Source organism: Conger conger, chromosome 9, assembly GCF_963514075.1.
Source record: "Conger conger chromosome 9, fConCon1.1, whole genome shotgun sequence".
Lineage (NCBI taxonomy): Eukaryota > Metazoa > Chordata > Actinopteri > Anguilliformes > Congridae > Conger > Conger conger.
In genome coordinates this window covers 32,007,963-32,028,405 of record NC_083768.1, presented here as the reverse complement: position 1 = coordinate 32,028,405, position 20,443 = coordinate 32,007,963, and the positions used below count along the sequence as shown (strand labels likewise).

At 42.6% G+C, this 20,443-nt stretch overlaps 1 protein-coding gene across 1 annotated transcript in view; it reads right to left on the bottom strand.

The window, feature by feature from the left end:
- LOC133137162 (piezo-type mechanosensitive ion channel component 2-like) overlaps positions 1-20,099 on the bottom strand; it is a 79,276-nt gene extending 59,177 nt beyond the window's left edge. Inside the window, exons 1-2 of the mRNA XM_061255242.1 lie at positions 19,565-20,099; positions 9,476-9,571 (exon numbers count right to left, since the gene is read on the bottom strand). Of these exons, the coding sequence (XP_061111226.1) occupies positions 9,476-9,571; positions 19,565-19,628 (160 nt within the window). The 5' untranslated portion in view covers positions 19,629-20,099. The remainder of the gene's footprint in view (positions 1-9,475; positions 9,572-19,564) is intronic.
- Positions 20,100-20,443: the final 344 nt, after the last annotated feature.

Here is a 20,443-nt window from a genome sequence, read left to right as displayed (position 1 = left end):
GTCCAATTTACAGAGTAGGCAGTTCCTCTCAGTGCATTCTGGGTTTTCCGCGTCTCTGCAGTTTCCCTGTTAATGGTTCTTTGGCGCGACTGCAGGTGCCATTACGTGACATCATAATAGCCCTGGATTCCCATCAGGCTATGGGGTTTGCAACCTCCATGGCCAGCGTGGCAATTATTACTGACTTCAGCTGAAAGGTGCTCGAGCCAATCACTGACAGGAGGTCCCAGGTTTCAGCTGTCAGAGAGGAGGCTTGGGCGGGGCCACCTGTCAGCCTGTGATTTAGGCGTAATGCTGTAGTGCTGAGAGAGAAGCCCTGCTGTGAGCAGCAATATCCTGTTTGTGGTTTCAGAAGTGACAGCCCTCATATCTGTATCAATTTAAAGAACACAGGGTGCGCATTACTGACAACACAGCACTGCATGAAAGACTTCACTTCTGACAATAAAGATGAGAAAAAACATTCATTTGAGTTTCCCAGTTCCCTCCATGCCCGTGTTGCATTCCATTGTCTTAGACATGGAACCAGGGACCAGAAGGTGGGTGGATAAGTGTCTGGCAGAACAGCTGCACTGGGACTCAGTGGGAATCATTTCAGTTGGAAAAAGGAACCAGCATTTCTACTGGTTCACCCCTAGCAACCTAAAAACTACCAATATGGCCGGGCCAAACCAGGCACTGGTGCATGTTTAAAAAAAAGAGAATAGGGAATAGTCAGTGCTGCTTCTGTTAAAAGCAAAATGTCTCGCCAATATCCTTTAGGACAATGCAACTGTTAAAATGAAGTCGTTTTACTGAGTCAAAGGAAACGCTTGTGCCAGATGCTTTGTGCTTTTATTGGTCTTATGGCACAAATGCTGAATTATTAATTGCTTACCAATACACTGTTTACATGGTATTTGTGATAAGATATACTTGTGGGGCTAAGAGCTGCAATATATCTTGTTTGCACGCACTGTTACCATCAAAGTAATTTCTCGAACTTTCTATCTGATCTTATGTCATCTTCCCATAATGTCTCTTATACAGCTGTTCCAAAAAAACTTCCAAAAATGTGTTACTCCAGTTTTATACCACAGTTACTCTTGAAGAGTTCGCTGAAATGTTTTGCACTATCCTGAAATCTGTCATGAAAAATAGTTACTCTCCTAGAAGTCAAACAGCACTCAGGGGACAGACATATTCTTACCATAGACACAGAGGATTTGTCAGGCCAAAGCCACAGACAGGAAACAGAGTTGGGTTTTGTGCAAACACTCCAAGGAGTGCATAAACACTTAGAAGAGGCTTCATTTCACACTCAAGTGCAATTGACCTTCTTCTCATGACATCACTCAATGCTGTTCAACAGCACAAGCTTTTTTTAATTGTTTTTTTGTCTCGTCAGCTGACTGGGAGCCTGTCATTGGTGTGTGGCACATATGTCAATATGTAATGGTGCGTTCCTACAGCACGGCAAGATGACTGTACAATGAAATCACATTATGACTGTTTGAACAAATAAACTCATTTTATCTGCATGTTCCTTTGTTCTCCCCCACACCCCATTTAGCTTACAGTATAGCCACAGATCACAGAACTCAATGTCACAATATATAAAGTCATAGATATCTATATATACCTCTATGGCCTGCTGCACTGAAGATGATTACTAATCGATTGGCTCTTAGCCATAGAACTGCACTGAGGGTGATGAGTAATCAGTTGGCTCTCACCCATAGAACTGCACTGAGGGTGATTAGTCATCAGATTGATGGCCCTCATCAACAGAACATCACTGAGGGTGATTAGTAATGTAATGGCCCTCACCCACAGTGCTGCACTGAGGGTGATTAGTAATGTAATGGGCCTCACCCACAGTGTGTATTGATGGTGATTAGTAATGTAATGGGCCTCACCCACAGTGTGTATTGATGGTGATTAGTAATGTAATGGGCCTCACCCACAGTGCTGTACTGAGGGTGATTAGTAATCAGATTGATGGCCATCATCAACAGAACAGCACTGAGGGTGACTAGTAATGTAATGGCTGGACTGAGGGTGATGAGTAATCAGTTGGGTCTCGCCCGCAGAACTGCACTGAGAAGGATTAGTAAGCAGAGGAAAGCGTGGCACCCATAGAAACGTTACTGGCCACAAAGCTGTTTATAATCTTTATCCTGTATGAAATGCTTAGGACACACCTAGACAGCAGCCATTAATGTTTAATGTTCCTAATGCATTGGCTGTAATTTATGGGACGTCTGTTCAGAAAGGCAGCGTGGGCTCTGCTGCAGTCCACAGTCTCAGCCGCTGAAACGCATCTCCAGTCCACACGTTTGCGCTGGGAATGTTCCAGAACACAGAGCACAGTGGCTGAAACTCTGCTTACTACAGAGAGGATTTCGGAATGCATAAAAACAAATTAACACCTTCCGAATCAATCAAAAGAAATAAAAGGCATCTGTTACCAATCCTCAGCAGCTTGTAATTTGGAAACAGTTTATAAGGCTGTTAAAAATGTTTTCCAGGCGATACTTCAGTCCAACACCATCAGTCATAAAATTGAAATGCATTACCAAGCAAATATCCACACAATACAAGGTGATACTTGCACAAGAAGCAAAAATGACAAACAAATGTCTTGTTCTGTGGAAACAAAGTCAAGGCGTGACGAGCTTAGTTACAAGGTGTGCTCGGGACAAACTACATTTTCCCTTTCAGACACTGACATCTTCCAGGGTGACTTTTAAAGGTATTACATGTATAATACATGCATGGTTGGGTTTTTATCACCCTCCTCCACCCTCCTCTACATTAAAAAGAAGAAATGCACTAATGCACATTACATACAATAAATATTTATTGTACAAGAAGTTGTTCCAGAGGATCTGACACGGGCGTAACAGGGAAAGTTATATCAATACCTGCCTTTGCCTTGCTCTTACAGCACATTCAGAAAAGATCCTCTATTGAGCATACCTATGGGATCTGTTGGAAGTGCCACAAGAAATATGACCTCATAACTTCTGGTTACAATGTTACTTCATAAGAACCATTCCACACTATTGTCTACCAAGTATGTGGAGTAACAGATTTGTCACATATTTATAATAAAGCCATAAAACCAAATTACTGTGAACTTCAGATTTGAAATGCACTTGACAGAGTGGAGGTGGAAGGCTGTTTGTCTGCTTTTAAACAGAGAGGATGTTGAAGTAGAGCTGAAACACACATGTGCCACACTCCATGCACACACAGATACTCTCTGACTCTGATGGGCCAAGTAACAAAAACAAATTTCCTTTCTGCCTTGGGGATTTATATATATAGAACTTTATTAGGAACATTTTTACTTTATTACTCCTAGTTATTCATGTGATTATCTAATCAGCCAATTGTGTGGCAGCAGTGCAATGCATACAATCATGTAGATATGGGCCAGGAGCCTCAGATAATGTTCACATCAAACATTACAATTTGGAAAACATTTTATCTAAGTGACTTTGACCGTGGAATGATTGTTGGTGGCAGACAGGGTGGTTTAAGTATCTCAGAAACTGCTGATATCCTGGGATTTTCATCTAGTTTCACTAGTGTTTGCAAAGAATGGTGCAAAAAACAAAACAAAAAAATCCAGTGAGTAGCATTTCTTCAGACAGAAACGGCCTGTTAATAAGAGACGTTAGAGGAGAATGTTCACATCTGAGTGTATATATATTAATTAATTAATTTATATTTTTGTATAGGCACGGATGGTGTAGTGGGTAGCACTGCCGCCTCACAGCAAGGAGGTCCTGGGTTCGAATCCCCGTCGGCCGGGGCCTCTCTGTGCGGAGTTTGCATGTTCTCCCCGTGTCTGCGTGGGTTTCCTCCGGGTACTCCGGTTTCCTCCCACAGTCCAAAGACATGCACGTTAGGCTGATTGGAGAGTCTAAATTGCCCGTAGGTATGAGTGTGTGAGTGAATGGTGTGTGTGCCCTGCGATGGACTGGCGACCTGTCCAGGGTGTATTCCTGCCTTTCGCCCAATGTATGCTGAGATAGGCTCCAGCCCCCCTGCGACCCTGATCAGGATAAGCGGGTTCAGATAATGGATGGATGGATGGATATTTTTGTATAAATTCTGCTCATCATGGGGCTGTAAATATCTGATTCTCACCCTAATCTGGAATGTGTGATTTTCTGCAACTTCAGTAGTTGTGTTCATGCGCAGGCTCAAAAAAGGAATCTACTGATTCAGGAGTGTAGACATCCACCATCCTCCAAAACACGTGTTGTCACCAGCTGCTTGTTTAAACATTGCAAAAATGCAAGAGGTTTTACGAAGTGTTGTTTATTTCTACGCACCAATCCTCAGTATATTCTTACATAATTATTACAGCAGTTTATATAGGATTTAACGGTAGTATCACAGTAAGACCCAGGACTGTATTGCAGTCAGGTTGCCAGCCAAAAATGTTGAAGGAGCTATGGTCGCTTCCCCAAATACTGCACCTAGATCGCCACATACAGAGTGCCACATCCCCACCACACAGGGCCGAGGCCTACACACATTAAAGCCTGATTTATACAAATCTACACAGAGGCTACGACATAGACTACATGTAGTTGCGTTCCCTACGCCGTAGGCTACACAGAGGATATATTTCTGTAATAAATCAGGCTTAACACCACACAGGGCCAAGATTTACATACACTAACACCACACAGGGCAGAGACCTACACGACACAGCCCACATGAACACCACACAGCCCACATGAACACCACACAGCCCACATTAACACCATACAGCCCACATTAACACCATACAGCCCACATTAACACCACACAGTCAATATTAACACCATACAGCCCATATTAACACCATACAGCCCACATTAACACCACACAGCTCACAGTAACACCACACAGCCCACATTAACACCACACAGCCTACATTTCTGCCACACAGTCATTAACACTACCTATGAAAAACGGTGTGTCTCCAGTACTGTACACACTGTACTTCACACATAACCAGGATCAAAAACGGAATATTGCTCCACTGCATAGAACTGCACTTCCATCATCCCACAGCCTCACAGCGATTCTGCAGCTGGTCCCTTAACATTAGTGCCTGGGTTTCCAACAAGGGGTCTGTAGAAAGCACTGGCAGGGTTCAGATTTGGGAAAATATATATTTTTTTACTTCTGATGGGGATCCCCTGGATGCCTTTGAGCCTCAGAGGGGGTCCCTGGATCAGAAATGGCTGGAAACCGCTGCTGGAAACGGTCTGTATTTTGTGTAAGCATCTGTCCCTGCATCTGCTAGGGCCATGTCCACTTTAACCACTTACGCACGCTCAGTAGGTTTCACAAGTGCTACAAGCATTTAAAACACAGACGCCACGCAGGTCTCCTCCCTCACACACGTCCGTGCCTCTCCTCTCCTCCCTTCAGTAGTTTCCCATCACCGCTCACCCCGAGCGCCAGTTTAATAATTGATGCACGGTATCTGGTTTAAGTTATATTAGGGGTGCTGACTTCACAAGCTTCCGGCCATCACACCTTGCACTCCAAGGGTACTCAAAAGAAATGTGGAAAACAGTAACAGAGTCTGCATCCTCTGGAGAGTGTGTAGAAACCTCTCACATCCTTTCCACAGTACACATTCTTGGCTAATGCACCTACTGTAAGTACCACGAAAATCATCATAAGAAGCGTGTTCCTAGACTACCTATATGTATGCCATCACTGTCCATGAAATTTTACACACAAGTTTTTTTTTCAATGGGACTATAATTCATATTAACACTGAAATCAGGTGATATAGGCTTTTTGACATGCGAGGGTGCGATAGAGGGAAAGATTGGGTGGCAAAGTGCCCTAGGTATTAAAGAACCTGAAACAGGTCATTGTTATTGGCAGAGAAACAGATGTTACCTGCGTTACCTTCTCTCAGTGAGAGAGAGAGAGCAAGAGAGAGAGAGAGAAAAGAGGGCAGACAGACAAAGACAGAGAGATAAAATGAGACAGAGTGTATGTTATGTGTGAGAGCGAGAGAGAGAAAGAGCGTTTGAGTTTTAACACGCTGTTATTATGACACTACAACAAAACACCAAAAGCAACATAGAAGAGCACCGCAAACAATCATCATGCACAATACACGAGGAGGGAAGAGAGAAAGAGAGAAGGGAGGGAGAGAGACGATTGCTTGGGGTTGTGTGCTCCGTCAGTCTACAGGAGATAAATTAGCCTGGATGGAAAAGCAAACAGTTTGTGACCCATTTCCAGCCAGAATGCTGCTTCCAGTCAGATCCGCCTTAGCACTCTGACACACCATGTCTGACGCACCATGTGCCATGTGCTTCTGCGCATGCTTCTGTTTGAGCAATGTCTGAGTGTGTGTGTGCGAATCAGACTATGTAAAGTACATTTCTCAGAGGTACAGAAGCAGTGACCAGTTCAGGGTTTCAGCCTGCAACATCATGGTCTCAATTCCAAACTTTCACCATACTGTCACTCTGCCAGAACACTGCTCCATGCACACACTGGCCAACACACTACACCAGTCACCACACACTGCTCTGTGCACTGCTCCACACACTACAACACACACTGCTCCACACACTACACCACACACTGCTCTGTGCACTACAACACACACTACAACACACACTGCTCCACACACTGCTCTGTGCACTACAGCACACACTACAACACACACTGCTCCACACACTACACCATACACTGCTCTGTGCACTACAACACACACTGCTCCACACACTGCTCTGTGCACTACAACACACACTGCTCCACACACTGCTCTGTGCACTACAACACACACTACAACACACACTGCTCCACACACTACAACACACACTGCTCTGTGCACTACAACACACACTACACCACACACTGCTCTGTGCACTACAACACACACTACAACACACACTGCTCCACACACTACACCATACACTGCTCTGTGCACTAAAACACACACTACAACACACAACACACACTACACCACACACTGCTCTGTGCACTACAACACACACTACAACACACACTGCTCCACACACTACACCATACACTGCTCTGTGCACTACAACGCACACTACACCACACACATCTCTGTGCACTATAACACACACTACAACACACACTGCTCCACACACTACACCATACACTGTTCTATGCACTACAACACACACTACACCACACACTGCTCTGTGCACTACAACACACACTACACCACACACTGCTCCACACACTACAACACACACTGCTCCACACACTACAACACACACTGCTCTGTGCACTACAACACACACTACACCACACACTGCTCTGTGCACTACAACACACACTACACCACACACTGCTCTGTGCACTACAACACACACTACAACACACACTGCTCCACACACTACACCATACACTGTTCTATGCACTACAACACACACTACACCACACACTGCTCTGTGCACTACAACACACACTACACCACACACTGCTCCACACACTACAACACACACTGCTCTGTGCACTACAACACACACTACACCACACACTGCTCTGTGCACTACAACACACTCTACACCACACACTGCTCTGTGCACTACAACACACACTACAACACACACTGCTCCACACACTACACCATACACTGCTCTGTGCACTACAACACACACTACACCACACACTGCTCTATGCACTACAACACACACTGCTCCATGCACACACTGGCCAACACACTACACCAGTCACCACACACTGCACTGTGCACTACAACACACACTACAACACACACTGCTCTGTGCACTACAACACACACTGCTCCACACACTACAACACACACTGCTCCATGCACTACAACACACAGTGCTCCATGCACTACAACACACACTGCTCTGTGCACTACAACACACTGCTCTGTGCACTACAACACATACACTGCTCCATGCACTACAACACACACTGCTCCACACACTACAACACACACTGCTGCATATACTACAGCACACACTGCACTGTTCCATGCACTACAACACTCACTGCTCTGTGTATTACACAATACACTACACACTGCTCCATGCACTACTGAGCAGAAGCATCCCTGATTTCTGCACTGATTCACAGCAGGAGGGCAGGAATCCATTAAAGCCAAGTGTTCCTTTGCTAAATTTAATTATGCACAGGGAGGGGGAGGGGGGCTGAAATCTAAGCAACTTGATTTTTACAAACGGCATACATCTCTGCCAAAAAACCCAGCAGAAATATAGCTAAACTGCCTTACAAATGTTTCCAGTCCCTGAAAAATAAAGGATCAGACAAGATCTCTCTGACACAGATCTCGAGTCCCTTTTAAACTTCTTTCTGTGCAGAGCCTTAACACGGCAGGATGAAGCCAGTCCAGGAGCTATGGATCTGTTTGATGGCACTTGCTCAGACCCCTCTAGAAAACTGTTTAAGCGGTGAGATGCCCGGCTGAAAAAAATATCAAGCTAAGTTTTGAAACAGCTGGGAGGTGGTTGACTAGTTGGACCAGCTCTAGACTCAACATGGTTTTGCCAGCTCAAGCTATGTTTTGAAACAGCTGGTAGCTGGTATTTCAGTTAAGTTGCTCATAGCTGGATTTTAAACCAGTGTGGACAAAGAGAACAGGTGACTGGCAGTCCACCCTTCAGTATTGCCTCTCCATTTATGTTTTTAAAGGTTTTGTCCTAAACACTTTCAATTCCCAGTAGACCATTTTTTTCTATTTTAAATTGTGGTAATAACTATAGACTCTTGGGAGAACTCCTAATTGGTTCACTTCAGCTTTCAGGATGTGCGCCCTTTGTGGTACTACATGATGACAAGACTGCTCATGAATAATGAAAACATGCATACAGTAACTGCCTTTAGCGTGATGCCGAAATGCCGTCAGTGTTACGCCAACACGCATCAGTACACATACAGTACATGTAACTGACTATATTGTGACATCAATGTACATCAGCACATTAACAGTTCCTGCCATAATGGAGACTACAGTGGATCATCCAACACTGAGAGAAATTCAAACCCTTGTGAACTGAAAATGGAGAAGACAGGAAATGGCTAATCCAGCAGATTTGACAAATAATTTAGCAGATTTTTGTGGCAATCAGTAAACTTGTTTAATCTGTCTTTCCATGGCTCAGAAATAGGCCAAGGATCTTTGACTCCTGCCATACTGCACCAGACCAAAGGTTCAGCGTGGTGGAGTGGTGGATTTAAGAACATTCACACAGGAACAGGAGGAGGGCAGTTGGTTTCTGTTTTCACCGCAGGAACCAATTTAAACCAAAGAAACCAAGTGAGTTAACCATAATGACAGGTTTAACAGATTCATTATGTGCTGAGTAATCATTCGGTATACCGTGAAGTTGAGGGTCCCTGCATTAACACATTATAACCCCTGGTTGCTGAAGATGAGTGATAGATTGGAGCAGGTTTGTGATGCCCCGATGGAGCAGCCTTCTCTTACCCTGCATGCTGGTCCTGGTGGGCTCTGCGAACAGGGGGATGAGCAGGAGGTAGATGAGGTAGACCAAGGACAGCCCGTTGTACCGGAACATGCAGGCTGCAGGAAGACATGCACATACCACGGGGAAATGATGACTGCGTCCCATTTACAAAAGGGTTATAAGTACACTGAATAAACAAGGTATGCACACAGCATACGCACAGAGTACACAGCATATAAACACAGCATACACATAGCATACACAATGTATACACATGGCATAAACACTGCATACATGTGGTATAAACAAGGTATACACACGGCATACACACTGCACACACACTGCATACACGTGGTATAAACACATGTTACAGATAAACATCACATACATAGAAAACATTTTAGCAGAATGCGTTTCACAAGAATAAAATTGGGAAAGAGAAAGTAAACATGATCTCTGAAGAACAGACTGCTGCGTGGTAAATGGACGAGCGCCTAACAATGTATTCCTGGATTTTCCTTCTATCTTACCTTGGCAGACATTCAATGCCTCAACATCACTCGGTTGCTGAACAATTTAGTACAATGTGTGGGCATAAATTGCTAAGATGGAGGACCAGAGGTTCGCCTGACATTATCATCTCTTATTTTGTGACTTTTGGCTTTTGTTTTTTTGGGTAATTAGTCTGAAAATGAACTACAAACATCATATATTTATAAAACATCATACAGTTACAATATGTACTTATACCATGACAAATTCACATTCAAAACTGGTCTTAAGTGAAGTGAAGAGGGTCAGAATCACTGTCAGAATCACGTGGATACAGTTCATGTTAACCTCAATGTCCACATTACATCATTACAGGGAAGAGAGCTGGGAAATGTAGTCATTGATAGGTGCCCTATGAGATGGTAAATATCGTAATTGAGGGGTCTTCCATGCTAAATCTAATACAAAAAAAAAGAAATCTAATATCTTAATGCATTTGCTTCGTAATACTACATTCTCTATCCCCTGGCCTACTACGACATTGCTATCAGTTGTAACTGTGATGACTTAGTATTAGCACTGCTTGTTGCATGAACCTGTACGTACAGTAACATCTATGAAAGTCACTTGAATAACAGCTAATCTGATAAATGTCCAATATGAATGTAAATACGTTTGATACGGAAAGTAATGTAGTTTGTGATGCAAACGTTCCACCCTCGCAAGGCGCCTAACCTGAACTGCTTCAGTAAAATATCCAGGCGTGTAAATGGCTTGCATAATGTAATCCATGCAGGTCACTCTGGATAAGAGTGGCGGCTAAACGCTAAAATGTAATGTAATGATAATCAATGTACAGCTCCAGGAGCAGAAAAGCACAGAGTAGAGTAAGGGAAGCGCACAGAGACATGGCTGCTCGGCTGACAGCAGAGAGGGGGCTGGTTGAAACCCTGTGCAGGCTGGGCCGGAGGAGATTGCATTAAGATAGGCCGGAGCTATGCTGCTCCAGTCAAACTCTCAGCACCCAGCTCATCTGAGGCCATTATCCGTAAAACAGCCAGAGTGCAGCCATCAGCTCGACCACATTTAAGTCCAATTTTATGCGCTCCTGCTTTCGAGCAGATAAGGATAAAATGTTCCTGCATTCAATTGTTAAACAAGTCCAAATTTGCAATGGCCAAACGGGAGGCCTCTGCTCTCGTGGAATGTCATGGTTATCACGTGTATCTTTACAAAACTACACGTACCATTGCATAAGTATATTTTGTTGGATGACAGAAAATGGAGACGTACGATAGCAGGACAGATTTATCACAAATGTACTGAAATCTTTTCGATCTGGGAAATAAGCCAAACAAATTTAACACCAGGACCAGAGATGCCATTATGGTTGGTGGATATTAATTACATTATTGATGTTTGTGTGGAGACATAAATTGTTGCTTCTAATCAAGTGTGCCCACATGCCGAATACAAAAACTGAGATGCAGCACAAAGTAGAATTGTAATTCATTTGAATTAAGGGCAATTTCCTGATACAAACAAGCTGATTGGCTGGATATAACCCAGTGGGTGACGGTGTGGACTCATAAATATAATATAAACACGGAATGCGATTTCTCGATCGACTCATAACTGTTTGTTATACAGTTGGCTCCTCTCATTCTGTGAGTCTTGGAGTGGATATGTGCTGATCTTAACCACCTACTTTGACAGGCAGGAATCTATAAATGTTGCTATTAAAAATCTTGTTGTGGTCAAGCATTTAAACAGGTCAGTGATCGACTGTATACATACTCAGTACTATTTTTATCCTGGAAAAGTGCTAAAATAGGGCTGACAAAGACTGAATAAAATGCAGCGTTTTGCACATTGTTGAGAATCAGTTTCTTTTAAATGTATGAAGTGTAGTTTATCATCTGCATGTGACTGCATGTGAGCATGTCTCCCCAAGCAAGTGAAGCTATCGATAACAAATAAAGGGAGTTAAGTACTAAACATGTTTCCTTGCTCATTTGCAAGAAATCACATGATCTCACAACACAAGCAGCTCACGTAAAAATCAGACAATTAGCTGAGCTATAAAAAGTACAACTGAGGATTGGTGCTTTAAGTGACATGTCTGTACAGCAATTGCAGGAAGTCAATTAACAACAATGCATCGCTAGTTTGGTTCAGCTTCATCTACACAACCTTCCAACATAAAGAATACCTGAAGTACGGAATATGAAAACCTACTCAATCAAATGATGTAAACTAGAGTCCCTCTTAATATAGATGACAGAGCTAAGAACACTAGGAATTATGGGCATCTATTAAAAGAAATATGCTTCTGAAATATCTCAAACAGGCAGCACGGATGGTGCAGTGGGTAGCACTGCCATCTCACAGCAAGGAGGTCCTGGGTTCAAATCCCCGTTGGCCGGGGCCTCTCTGTGCGGAGTTTGCATGTTCTCCCCGTGTCTGTGTGGGTTTCCTCCGGGTACTCCAGTTTCCTCCCGCAGTCCAAAGACATGCAGGTTAGGCTGATTAGAGAGTCTAAATTGCCCATAGGTACGAGTGTGTGAGTGAATGGTGTGTGTGCCCTGTGATGGACTGGCGACCTGTCCAGGGTGTATTCCTGCCTTTCGCCCAATGTATGCTGGGATAGGCTCCAGCCCCCTGTGACCCTGTGCAGGATAAGCGGGTTAGGATAATGAATGAATGAATATCTCACACAAAATAATTATGTGAACATTTTTCTGAAATTCATCTTGGCGGATGAAATCACTCTTTCCAAAATGGCAAACTGCCTTTCAGATTTGTAGTAATTGCTGGAATATCCTTCATTCAGCTGTAGAAGATAAAATGAAAATGTTATGAAAATAAGTGAGCTGCTACAGCTGAACGTGAACAGATGTCTGTTCTCACTGCTGGAGTTGGAACAGCCAGTTTTAATGGCAGTGACTCACCCCAGTAATCACAAAGGAACTCTCTTTGATAATTAGGCTGGTGCAGATGAGCGGTAATCCAGTGAATCAGATGTTCTGGACAAACTTCTCTGCTACTGTGGAGATAAGGGTCCACAGAAATACACAGTGTAACCTGGAAGAGGGATGCTTTTCAGCAAAGGCTTGATGTGTCATTGTTAGTCTTCTGCAGGGCAAAGTGACGTGGGCCATTGCTACACTGTTCCCACCATTATCCGTTTGTTCCATACAATGGAAGCGGGATGAATGAGGCGAGAGAGTAAACTATGAGAAAGTCAGCCATGACGCATACACCAGAAAGGATCATCTCTCACAGCAGCCTCCAGCCATGACATCAATCATTATCAAAATCAGATGAGAAAACAATCCCACCAAGTGCTTTCTTCACCATGTAAACAGCACTTCTAAAACAACTTAGAATCGAGATAATAACCCATTACTTGGTAACTGCTGTTTGCCTTGTTCATTTTGTAAAGTGTCTCTCTGATCAGGTCGCATATGGTTACATTATGTGAGTTCCAGCACTGTTTCACCTTTAGTCAATCCCCGATTACCTGGTGTACTGTGTGTCTAATGCAGCCATTACATGGTTACAATTTCACATGCAAACTCTATATCAATAAGAAATTATATTCCATTGAATACTTCAGTTGAAAACCCGAGAAAATGGGGACAATACGTTTTTGTAGAGACTGCATCAGCACTAGAGAAAAGGAATCCAAAAGAACACCCACATATTTTCCAGAGTAAGTTACACCAAGTTTTTAAGCATCATTAAATTATTTTAAAGAGTTTTGGTATAAAGCAAAAAAAAAAAAAGAGGGGACACTTTATTTTACTCATTTCTCAGCCAGTATATATATGTCCCCTTGCAAAAACATAGTTTTTACTACCTTTTCTATTTATTTAATACCCACCAATTAAACCCACCAATCACCAGTGATGTGTTAAAGCCACCCTTGACTTCACGCGTGGCTGCCCGTATGGAGACCCTGTATGAGGGTAAGCTGGACAATGGCTGGTTTAAAAGCCCAGGCCTGTACATTTTACCAAATCTCTCACTGCTCATTAACGATTCCTTTCCTGTCAGCATGAAGTTTATTCTCTCTGTGGGCCCGGTGATTAATGCAGGCTCTCACCACTATTCTCAACAAAGCTGTTTTTACCCACGTTGCCGTAAATTCATTTTATGTACGGCCGCTTCTGATTAACTGCCCGCCGCCCACAAGCATAGAAGTCTCTCAAATACGCTCTGTTTTCTTTTATCTGCAAAGTCTGGCAAAGTCGCAACCATTCTCCTCCTCTCTAGTGCCTCTAGTGGACATCATTTGTAACTGCATAATCTGCCCATTCACGGGCACGGAGGGTGACCAGTGAGCGGGCAGGGAGAGGGCAGCATGGTCAGTGAACCTGTGAGTTTCAGTGAGGGAGCATTTATAGTGCTACTTTCATCAGTCCCAGACAGTAAACAGTATGGCGGAGCAGGGGTCAAACAAACCTGCAGTGTACTTTCAACAGTGTGAAACTGTGCTGATGTGGATGTGAGTGTAATATGTATCATTTTATTCATGGCAGTGACCTGTAGAGGTTGTGGTCCAGAGTTCATAACTGATCCCACTGAAAACCAGGCTGGCCAGACCTCCACCGTTCACCCAAACCCCCACCCGCCCATCCTGCCTTCACCACAACCGCAAACACAAATTAATTACAACTACAGCACAGCACCATAGCACCTTCAGTGTCCTGCCCCGGCCTGCTGAGATCCTCAGCCACATCTAAATAATTTGCTGGTTTTTGAGGGATAATCCAGTGACAGACTTGCATTCACTGCCATGTAAAAAAAAAAGAAAAGAGAAAAAAAGCCATAAAATATTAAAAGCGTGTTTATGATAACGGGAAGCCAATATTCCTCTGGCTTGTGGATCATTATCAATTCATGAGGTTAAAACTACTTTCCGTGAATTAATGGAAATGTTGCAGGGTCACACAATCACTCTGGAAAAAGAAGGGAGACACAATCCTGACCCATCATTACCATTACCATCATTACAATTACCATAACCATCATAACCATTACCATCATAACCATTACCATCATTAGCAATTACCATTACCATCATAACCATTACCATCATACCATCAATTACCATTACCATCATAACAATTATCATTACCATCATAACCATTACTACCATTATCACCCAGAGACTGTGAGCTCCTACAGCATCACCCAGAGACTGTGAGCTCCTAAAGCATCACCCAGAGACTGTCAAGACAAAAGTAAGGCAGCCTCACATACAAACCGAATCCCAGGACCTTAAAGATTCATTCAGAGTTCTGACTCTGGGCAAATCCCACCACTATAAAGTATTGGTAACGAGTAATGCAGTAGAAATATGGTGAAATATGACATCAAAAACATATACACACGACACAGTGCATATATTTTTGGGTACATTTTAAAGACCAATCTATAATAGATGGGCAGAATGATATTTATACGGCATGCATTTTCTAATCGGTTATACTGCACTGTTACGCTCCTGGTTATTCTAACGGCACGCTCCTGTTAAGAGAAGCATGCCCTAAAATGGTCAGAATGGCCCTGTTTCCACTCACTGGACCCGCAGTGGAGCGGAGCAGGACCCAGAGGTCACTGCTTCCCCCGTCCCAGGGCCGGGCCACACTACAGGAGCCGGGCCTCCTCATTAAAACCCATTTGCGCCTTTTATGGGGTCATCTTCGTAAACTCTCCCCTGGGCAGCAGGGGCAACAGGAGCGCAGCTCAGCTGAAGGACACCAGCTATCGCAACATTGAGAAAGCAGTGAATGAGCCTGCCGCTTCTTCTCACCAGATCTGGGGCAGTTCACTAACCATGGCCACTGTTTTGGAAAGTAGCTCAGTCTTGTTTGATGTAGTGTGATATGCATGGAATTAGCTTCTCCATTTACTAACTTTAACTAACCTGTGGACATTTTGTCTGACCTTTATTTTTCTAAAGTGGCCCGGATATTAATTTCATAGTCAGAGCCAAAGGACTAAAAATCAGTTATAATCTAATGCGAGTATAAATATAGCGCAGGCTCTTATTGCTATTTTCAGACACCTTTCAAATATCTCAGTATTCAGCAGTTTAACGAACACTATGCAAGATATCTGAATTCAATCATGAACGTCAAATACTACAAATCAATACTAACGAACGGCTGAAATGACATTCCGCATGCATTTCTCTCTTTTAATGGGACTTCACTTTTATACACGCTCCCAAAATGCACTGCTCATCTTCCTGGCTGGCCCTTTACAATTTTCCTGTTAACCGGCCAATTAACAAGCCACTGGACCATAACATTGGTGTCATGTTCATCGGACAATCAAGGGCCAACTGGACCACATAATTAATTAATATTCTCTTAACTTGCCAACATTAATTAATATGCTGTGAACTAGTCAATAAAGGACAGCCTGGACCATAACGTGGTAAAATATCAGCGAAAAAGAAAGCACTCGTAATCAGACAAGCAGACCCATTGAACTACTTAATAATTAGGTTGGAGAAAAAATACCCAGGTTTACATCAGTGAAATTATTTTTATATTGAATGTTGCAGAATTCTTTTTTTTTAATTAACTTTTATTTATACAGGGCAGTAACAGAGATATCAGAATATCCTTCCAAATCTGAATATTAACACATTTTACACCAGGACAATCATGACCATGTTCATAAGGACATAATATCTCCTGAATATTCCAGTATTGCGTAGCTATTAAAAGATAAGGAATAAGGAGTGAATATATACAACTCCAACTTTTTCACAGAATTTGTTCCTTGGCCTTTTATCATAATTAACCAAAAAGCAAAAAATAAATGTTTTCAGTGAGTGCGAGACTAATTTCTGTCTCTCAGTTAGGAATGTCATGAACTGATGGTTTCTGGACAAAAGGAAGCACTACCACAGCTCAGCTATGTCTGCAAACATTTCAGAAGATAAGGAGAACACAAGAAGCTATCTTGCTGAATTGAATAACACAACGGACGGTGTGCATTTTTCCCAAACAGCAGAGTTAGCAGGGTATTTATACGAGCCCACATGTCCTTTACAGGCTAATTACGGACACGCGGGTCGTCGTAGAAACAGGAATATCAATGGCAGTTGTATTTCATGGTGCATGAGATGCACTGAGTCTGGGCTAAAACATGCTGCGCCAAGCTGGATTGTGATGCAGTGAATGTGGGCTACGCTAGCCATAAAACAGAGGACCGAACCTGCACACGGCCAGTGTACACCACACTGCGAATGTCTGAGAGCTCAGGGTGTGGTTATAAGGACAGCCATTACTGCCCCCATGCCCCCTTGCCCTCAACCCTACTCAAGCTCATCTTGGACATAGTAATCCATTGTGCCACCAGATTGAATGGCAGGTAACTGTAAAACAAACTGGGGCATTTGGCTTGGTTTCCGCGCAGCCACAGTCAGATTTAAAACACTTGTGAGGATGGAGACCGCCAGGAGGGGTCAATTCATTTAAGGTCCAGGGTCTCTGTAAGCCATCCGGGCCTTTACACAACATGAGGGCAATCCTGATGGTCTTGAGGCCAATGTAGGCTCAGCTGAGACCCAAGTGTGGTTGCAAGTCGCACCTGCCCAGTTCCACTACAGACACAGGGAGAGGCATCTGTCTGAAGGAAGCATTCTGGCATTCAGCACAGACCTGTCTGCATTAGAATGCGCAGCAGGAGGAACATTCATCTCTGCTGTTTTTCCATGCAGATCATCATGTATTAGATTTCAATCAGCCGAGAGAACATTAAAAAATGTACAAGAAAAATGGAGGAAGTTCAGATACCTTGGTGTTCTTCTAATGGTACTAAGGCATACTGTGTGGACTTATGCAACAGTAGCCAAGTACATCTGAATAATTCAACAATGGCAACACAATTTACGGGAGTGTGTTGGACTACTGTCTCTCAGCTACTCTGAAACACATGGATAGGCCTATCGCAGGAATGCCATGATATGACCTTGGCTAATAGGAAAAGTGAAAATGTGTGCGTTAGAAATTAAATACATTTTCAACACACATGACACGAATTAAATAAATATTAATTCATCTGTAACCTACCTTTTTCGGCTAACGAGCGCTTGTGAATCCTTATATGGGCATAGCAGCCTCTCAGAAAAAAATGGTTCCGAAAGGAACCCTGTGATTCCATAAAATAACAATATCTGCTTCAAGGTTTCTTGAGCGGGCAAAAAGTTTCATTGTCTGGAAGCATTCACATTTATCATAGAGGGTTCCATAAATAACTAAAAAGCGTTCCTCTATGGATACAAGGAAAAAATAAACTTAGTGTTCGGTCAATTGCTCGATTAATAAAATTTCTCAGACATCGGACCTACTAATAGTTGCTTTGTTGACTTCCAGTTTGCTAGAATATTTTAAAATATTCACATCAAGGTATCTGTTGTTGGGTTTTGTTACAAGTCAAGACTCTGTTCGGAAAATGTGAATCCGTCTCAGCGTTGTTTGGTTCTTTTGCGTCCGTACTAACAAAACTACAGCGTAAAATCAATCACGTCTTTATTATGATCACACATAGAAATAAAATGTTCTGCCGAGAAAAGCAAAATAGGAACAAAGAAGGGTGTGATTACTATACTTCTCCGAACATGTTTTATTTGACCCATCTCCGTTTTTAAAATGAACCAAATATATGGCTGTATTTTTGCAATTTTCTACTGCTAAATGTTGTGTCCGTGATAAGATATTCATACCATTTCAAACAATTTGACTTTGCTTCATAAACACTGAAACATGGAATACACCTTTCAATCACACAATTCATCTTTCATTTTAATAAACTGAGATTGTGGTTACATCACAGATCAAATACGAACTAAAAGTTGGAACTCATCGTCAACCTCAATTTAACCTCAGAAGTACCAACTTCATTAAAGTGAATATTAACCGCAGTCCTTCGTTCAAAAATGTGATTTCATTTTTAGACTATGGTAGTGGTGAAAAACTAGGCTACGACTATTAATACTACTAATACCAATAATAGAAATGATGACAATAATAATTATTATCATCATCATCACTTCAGTATTAGACATTTGACTGACCTTATTGTGAACTGAGACATTCTGTTGTATTATGATATGCTACTATTAATCATATTTTATATACTATAAGTATTCAGTTGACAAAGTTTTAATAAGGAAAATATAAAGGATGAAGATAATTAGGTTACATCATGTTATTTCATCGTGGTTCATACTCCGTGTACATGACTTCATAACCGTTTCAGTCATCGAATTATTATAAAGTCAATGTTGGCCTGATATGCTTCATTTGAAACTGTTCAAAAATGAGAAACGAATTATGATGCCTTATTAAAATCAGGTTAGTAGGTAGCCTACTAGTAGCCAACTAGGCCTACTACTTCCTTAATTCATTAATATACATTTATCAATGTAATTGTATTATTATTGTCATTGTTTTATTATTATTATTATTATTATTATTATTATTATTATTATTATTATTATTATTAAGAAAAAGAACGCTATTACTAGTTTTCACACTGGTTTCTCACTGGACAAGATAATGGGCTATAGGTGAAACACAATGTCAACTTACCAACTGCCAGACATATTGGGAGAAGCAATCTGAAGATCAATCCACACACAACCTGAGAAGCCATCTCTTTGGGTTCCTCTCTGCAAATCAAACATACACCAACGTTTCTAAAGATGTGCTCTCGTTCAAATTTTTCAAAACTCCTTTCGCTTCAAGTCCAGCCTTTTCCAAACTCCACATTTTCCTCCTCCGCTTTACATCCCGCTTTCACCGCTGCACATCAGTCCAGCGAAATGTTCTTGACGACCCATTAATTGCCTTTTCAGTTTGTGTATGCGTTCGGACAGCCCATAATGTCAAATAAAAACCTCACTCCTCTGTTACCGTCAAAAGGCTGGCATTCAGTGTGATTTTATTTACTTTCTGTGCTGCCCTGGGACCCTTTTGTTGCAAGTTCTGACACCTCGAAGCAAAGATACGATAATGAACCGCGGTGAACAAGTTTTCAAGTAATAACTGCCGCCCTGAATCCCGAAATTAATACAGCAGCGCAGAAGAAGCCGTACACGGTGTTGCATCAAGCACTCGCAGTTATTTCTGCTGAACTCCTCACAGTGCACTGGAGCAACCACTCAATTTCACGCAGCTGTGCACTCGCACCTGCTTTCGCGCTACATCTAACCGGATCGCAGTCCTTCCTCAATCGATGAGCACTTGTCAGGACCACCCTGTGACTGACAAACGGCACAACCATTCAGAAGTCAGCCCGAACTCCGGCAGCGGAAACGTGGCCCCAGTGAGAGCAAGCAGGAGGTGGAGCCCTTTCTCTGATCAGTATTTTTCTCCTCCCAGGCGCGTGCCACGGTCGGGACTGCCTCATTCAGCGGGCTCCTCGGGTCAGAAATCTTAACCCCTGAAAATTCAGGGGCTAGTCTTTTA